Consider the following 6,908-nt stretch of genomic DNA (forward strand, 5'->3'; position numbering starts at 1 on the left):
CTTTAAACTGATCCTAGCGTGCAGTACACGTGGCTGCTTGGAACATAGAGAAAATTAACACTAATACATATTACTTCTCCATTAACGCTGCAGTAGGTAACTTTTAGGGATTTTTATTTTATAATTTTAAAATCTCTGTAGTAGGAACATGTTCTTTCTAGCAGCTTGGGTACAAAATGTAATGTTGGTAGTGCTATGCATGTTTTGTGGATTACATTTAATGTGTACTTAAAAAAGTGTGTGTTTAGTGAGTTCCGAATATTGTGAATCAGTGAAATCTGACCTTCCAGCTCTGCTTCTGAATAATAGTTTTTAATGACAGTTTTTCGAATTGGAAAACATAGCACAGACTAAACACCGTGTTTATTTTCGAACACAATGACTATGTAGTGCTGCTATTTAATCAACAACGAAAAAGTTACGTATTGCAGCTGTAAATGAAATAACCAACATTAGGAGAAAAGAACCATGATATATATATATAATATAAATAAATAGATACATGAATGAATGAATAAATAAATCAATAAATAACTTATAATAAATAAATAAGCCTAACTAAATACAAAGCCCAATTTTAAAATATTAATTATTAAGGGCATAAACAAAAAAAAAGTCAACGCATGAATAAAGATACACGTTTAAAATTGTGAACGCTATTTCTACTGCGCATGTGCGTCAAACACCGTCCGCCTGTTGTTTTCAGTTCTGTTTTTTAAGGCTGCCAATTTGTAATTTCACAGTTACGAGCTCGGATCCTGAGTGGCTCTTGACTGTCCATGAAAACACTTGTGTTGTTTTGTATATTATTCAGAGCATGTGGAGATTAGGTGAAGCTCATGGACACGGTGTGCTCGAGCGCTTTGCGGCGCAGTGATGCGATGCTGCTGCCTCTCCACACGTCACTGTCCGGAGAGCTGCACAGCTGTGGAGAACCGCTGGCGCTGGTCGGGCCCGACAGAGAGGCGGACACCATGCCGGGGAAGGCGGGCTGGTACAGATGCGACTGCAGCCCCGAGCCGTTCGACGATAGGCCGTTAGAGAGACCCATGGAATTGTGCGGCGGTACGCCTCCAAGGCTGCACTGCGACAGCGACTGCGCCATGGACGGCTGGCGACCCAGCGACGGCGGCAACTGCAGCTGAGATACACCGGCCATTCCCGCAGCAGCCCAGCGGCTATCGTTAGCGTGGAAAGAGCACAAACCGTCACCCATAGCAGCGCCTGGAAACTGCGGCAAACTATGCGTGGGCAGCAGTGTGCCAGGAGCGCGGAACACATTTGTGGTCTTCTTGCGCTTCTTCCACTTAGCGCGCCGGTTCTGGAACCACACCTGTACAGAAAAGCAAACCATTATAAAATAGGTTTTATATAAGGGTTTCTTTTATTAAGTATACACATCAAATAATAATGATTAAACACTTGTGTTGAAATATATTACAGATAAATAAATAAAAATAAACCATCACGAACGTTAAATATAGAAGATTATTATTTATATAAACACGTTTTTTATTTATTACATTATTATTAAATCTTCTGTTAAAACCTGTACAGTATAATAGCCATCATAAGCTTCGGTAAATGATTTTTTTATGTATACACTATACAATAATTATTTAAAATGATTAGTTTATAATTTTACGTTCCTGTACAATCCAGCACAAACATACTGCAGTGTTCTTACACCGACATATGATTGGTTATTTCAGTTTAAACAAATACAGAAAAATAATCGTTATGAGCTTCAGACTATAAAATTTTTTTTATACAATACACATACCGACTAATTTTTATTAAAGCTTTTATTAGACATGTAAAGAAAAATAAATCATCGTAAGCTTCAACGTAGATGGCGGATTTAGATTTTTATAATCAGGAATGCACAATGATGAACTACAATATTTAATAACTTGTACATAATCTATAGTATTTGTTCATATAAAATATATTCCAAAGTTTCTTGAATTGACTTTAACTGGCATCAGAGTTTCTATTAATTATTAATAAAATAGTTTACCGTAAAACCTATGAACACGTATCAGTCACAATATTTATAGAATGCAGCTTGATGTATAATTTTTTTTTGGCAAAATCTGCAGATTAGAGTGAACGATGATGAGCCAAATATTTATAGAACTTAGTTAAGGACTATAATTATATCTGTTTTTTAATTAATATTGACCATTCACGTAATAAAGCCCGACCTTATTAATAAAGCTTTCGTTAAATCCTCACACATTTAGAGGAATAAACCACGATCAGTCCAAATACATAAGACAACCTGACTTAAAACCATCACACGACCAGTGACAATATTTATATACCCTGCCTCATATTTATTTACCTCTGAATGCAAAGAAAACAAACCATGATTATTTCCATTTATAGAAAATAGATATATATTTTATTAATATAGATTTTGCTAGTACTTTTTTTATACAAACTTGGTACTATATTATCTGGTAAAACCAGAAGATATGCTATAATGAGCCATATCGAGCCCATTATTTATTATATATAAACAGATGTAAACCGCGCATTGGAATGAACAGCTGTAGCCCGACTTATTATTGGAAGTGTAAATCCAGATGTGCACATTTTAGTCCGATGTGTTATGAGGTAAAACCTGTACGAAAGAAATAATGGGTCACAATATTTATTAGGTCGAGTTTTGATTATTATCGTTTCTGGTATAACCCAAGGAAACTTAACCATCCTTAGCTATTAGCTACGTTTTCAGTGATTTTATTACAGTGAATAGACAGAACTACTTTTTTAGTTTTAGCCTAAATCTACACATGACATTTAACCATTATAATCTCATTATCAGGCTAAAGCGGGTTTCTATGGTGCTACTATGAGACGTGTATTTTTTGTTAGTTCAAATGTTTTGTTTGTCTACATTTTATACTATTAATAAAGATATAATAATAATAATAATAATAATTTCCTTCATTTTAACCACTTCATATAAATGACAAAAATGGTTGTGGTATATTTAAAAACGTTTATCCTGAGATGTTTTGAAATACTTCTTTTTATTATTAACGTTAAATGAATATACCGGATTCGTCATCCATCTCAGTCTGATTAAAAATCATTTCTGTAAAAAATATTACTCAAAGAAATTCCAGTATTAAAACTAACACCTCATACAGTGTATAGTTATTCCTAAACCACAAAACTGTTAAACATTCAATAAAATATGCACTGGTGTTTCCACGTGGTTCTTAGTTATAACACAAGAATTTGGTATTAATAATTAATATTAGTAATATTAATAATAATATTATTAATTGTATAGTAATAAACAGATAAAGCTGTATGGATGAACAGAAAAGGCTTAAGTAAACTACAGTCATGCACATTGCTCTAGTTAAACGAACCTAAGGAGTGAAATTATCATTAAAATAGTAATTAACGGTGCAGAAGTATTTTGCTTTGCTTAAACTTATTTCGCAACAATGTTTAAGTATTCTTTAAGGTTTTTTGCATGCATTTAAATGCATTGTAATGAAGTAATGGCTGGCATCATGATTTAGCCCAAAGTCTGCGATGCTTTTTAAACATGCCATAACATCAAAACAAAAAGGCGTCTTTAAACAAGGTGTGTTGCCGATGTGCCCTATTATATGGCTCCATAAACTGGAGAATAATATCTTGCTGGTTGACTGAGATGAAGACGTTGTGCTTGATAGGCCAATTCCAGAGATAAATGGTTGCTTGGTCTAGGTGCTTTATCACCCACAGGGAAAATAAATTCATAAAAAAGGAATGCATTTTGTATTCTTTTGGTTTTTTTTCTATCGTAAAAGGTTGTTTTTTAACGTTTGAGTGATTTGTTGAGAAAAACGATGATCATTGCGTTTAGTATAATTACTCGCAAGTAAGATTTAACATTTGGAGATTAATTAGCATCATTCTGCCGGCGGCCCACATCATTATGTCTGATGTAATATTTCTCATTAAAATGTTTACACGTTTATACGTTACATGTATTAATAGCTGCAAGACAAAAGTTCTGGTTTAAATGTTTGAAAACAAAAACAATTTGGATCTGATTTAAATTAAATTTAAGATTGTTTTGCGCCCCTGCTTTGTGCGCTCTGATTTGGTGCTTCTTAAAGAACCATTAAGGATTCAAGTAAAAATCTGAGAAACTTCAGGCACTTGCCACTCGTGTCCATCAGTTATGCAAAGTTTTGTACACAGGTAACGTGCTACGGCTTTATGTACAGTACATTCTGATGTTGGTTTAAACGCAAACCAAATAAAGAAAATATATATATCATATTTGTGAAAATATTTAAGAATTTTTACTGTGCATCTTTCTGGATTTAAAATGCTCATATCAGTATATATATATATATATATATATATATATATATATATATATATATATATATATATATATATATATATATATATATATATATATAACATTGAATATAGAACTTATTTGTGTTATTTTTATTTTAGCCTCGTTAAATAAAGAAATTAAATGGTAATTTAACACTCAGTCACTCAGTTGTTTAAAAGCTTATAAAAAAAATCACCATAAACATTTCATAAAGCTTAATAAATTTGCTACAGAGGTTATGAAACACGCGTTTTGGCCAGTATAGCGCACCTGTGCAAACATGCGGCAATTGATTATTTCACATTTCCTTATTCTAGCAATTCTGGATTCAATTCTAATTCAATTATTACAGGTCATTTATTTTAACAAATAAATTGTATTTGAAGCTACCCTGCCAAACACTTTCACTTCCGATTATCATAATAATTCTGGAGCCATTTTTTTTCTTTTGCCTAGTCAATTTATATTCATCTTTGCTCACATAACAAGTGTGTTACCTTGAAATAGGTACAGGTCATTTCTAAATGTATAACTAAATAGTAAAAGAAAGGAAATTATGACAGTTTGCGTGTGTGTCTCACCTGAACGCGGGACTCTGTTAATCCGATCCTGAGCGCCAGTTCCTCTCTCATGAAGATATCTGGGTAGTGGGTTTTTGCAAAGCTCCTCTCCAGCTCGTTAAGTTGTGCAGGAGTGAAGCGGGTCCGATGCCGTTTCTGTTTTTGCTGACTCTGCTGTCCGCCCGACTGGCTCGAACCTTGCTGTTGTTGTTTCTCTTGCTCTTTGCTGACCTGCTGCATGCCTCCCGGGTTTGATCCACCATTGCTGATTTCCTCCCCGGGTAACAGCGTGGCACCCTCGACCGTGTCCGGTCCGGAGCTCAGATCGCCCGGGTGCCCGCTGTCCCCGCCGCCGAGCCTGCATTTTAAAGCTTCCCTGTGACCCAGCAGCTCGGCCGCGGCATCCTTCATCCCTGAAAAGTCACCGGGCAAAATTAAGTTTTTCCATGTCGGCAAATACATCAACATATTAGCAAGGAATAATAATAATAATAATAATAATAATAATAATAATAATAATAATAACACAAGCTGAGCACAACACAGCACTGAAAGTTTAAATAGCATTCTATCAATATTTAGACAGGCTTGATAAAATAGGCTGCATGTAATTAATTTAGCACATAATGAATTACAATATCGAGCCATTTAAGTTCAAAATTAGATTAAGCATTAAGGCTAAATGCGTTTATAATGATATAAATGGAGAGTTCCTCCATAGCTTACAGTGGAGCTGAAGACCGGAGTTGGGTGGCTGTAACTCACCGAGGCGAGTGTCCAAGAGATCGGCGTGAGAAAGCATCGTGCACCGATGTCGAAACTAAGCCTAAAACTTTTAACTCCCTTAAACAGCATAGAGTGGCCAAATGAAGAAAAATTCTCGGCTCGTTTAAAAAAAGCTGGTTGCGAGCATTATAATGTTCTTTAGAGAGACAGGGAGGCGCTTAATAGGTGCATGAGCGAGTCAGCATCCTCACATGAGAGCCAATCAGAATTGAAGGCTGGAAATGTCGCGCCCAACCGGCAGCATCCACAAACCCTGCAATTACAGCCCTGCTAAATCCCTGCTCTGATTTATCCTCTCTCAGCCCTTTATTGTGTGCTATAAATGAGTTCATAATCATCACGCACAAATAGTTTATAATAAATCTAGATAGATTTAGATTAGAAAAAAAATGCTAAATGCAATACTCAAACTAAAAAAACACTGTAAGGCGCTTGATGAAGTCACAAATTGTAGCCTCGTTTTTCTGATAAGGAAACAAATCGAGTGGGAATAGCTTTAGTGCAGCCATATTTCCTGCCAAGGAAAAATAAACACATCAGTCGTTGCTTTTGAGTTGTGCTATTTTTTCACTTCGCGCTGCCCGTATGCAGGCCTGCAGCTTTATTCCAGGAGAATCCATCCATCACATGCGATTAATGCTCGGAGGCAGCTAAGCACACATCCAAAGTACATTTTCCAACTAGTCATTTTCAAGGCCATTAAGCACTTGAGGCATTTAGCGCCAAATTCGATATTTACCGTGAGATCAGTAGGTTATTAGGCGATGAATATAATGCGCCAGTGTTTAGATACAGTGAAACTCCAGCGCATGATCTAAACCATCGAGGCATTTTATTTTGGAAGGGAAAATTCTGATGTGTTGCTTCATTTATATTAACACGTCATCAGCGCTGATATAATTTGTGATTTATCTCATTCAGATTACAGGACATACGCTTCATCGTTTAACCAAATAAATTACATCCTATTTAGCATCAAATTATTTACAATTTTCCCAGGCAAACCCCACAAAAACGCCCATCGCAGAGCTAACAGACAGTTACTGATTTTTCACTAAGCTTGTGACCTGCTTTCTTGTGTCTGTTTTGATCGGTCTGTGGTTTTGGATGGAGCAGATGTGTACATGATCTGTATCCTACATCTGTTTCTCAGGCCACAGATTCTGGATGTCACAGTTCGGACCTGCTCAGTGCGCTCG

General features: G+C 35.7%; 1 protein-coding gene across 1 annotated transcript; it reads right to left on the reverse strand.

Annotated features, from left to right (window-relative positions):
• Nucleotides 1–558: 558 nt before the first annotated feature.
• Nucleotides 559–5,725, reverse strand: otpb (orthopedia homeobox b). The gene is made up of 3 exons (XM_063018106.1): nt 5,650–5,725; nt 4,945–5,336; nt 559–1,333 (listed from the first exon to the last, which is right to left on the reverse strand). The coding sequence occupies exons 1-3, from the start codon at nt 5,723–5,725 to the stop codon at nt 827–829; spliced, it is 975 nt and encodes a 324-aa protein (XP_062874176.1). The 3' UTR covers nt 559–826.
• Nucleotides 5,726–6,908: the final 1,183 nt, after the last annotated feature.

Source organism: Trichomycterus rosablanca, chromosome 21 (assembly GCF_030014385.1).
Source record: "Trichomycterus rosablanca isolate fTriRos1 chromosome 21, fTriRos1.hap1, whole genome shotgun sequence".
Classification (NCBI taxonomy): domain Eukaryota; kingdom Metazoa; phylum Chordata; class Actinopteri; order Siluriformes; family Trichomycteridae; genus Trichomycterus; species Trichomycterus rosablanca.

Excerpts from the sequence above, each read along its gene's own strand:
- otpb (XM_063018106.1), bottom strand. The coding sequence starts at position 5,725 with ATGCTTTCTCACGCCGATCTCTTGGACACTCGCCTCGGTGAGTTACAG. Across the intron at positions 5,337-5,649 it reads CTCCGGTCTTCAGCTCCACT|GGATGAAGGATGCCGCGGCC; the intron begins GTAAGCTATGGA and ends GTGACTTTTCAG. Across the intron at positions 1,334-4,944 it reads TAACAGAGTCCCGCGTTCAG|GTGTGGTTCCAGAACCGGCG; the intron begins GTGAGACACACA and ends TTTTCTGTACAG.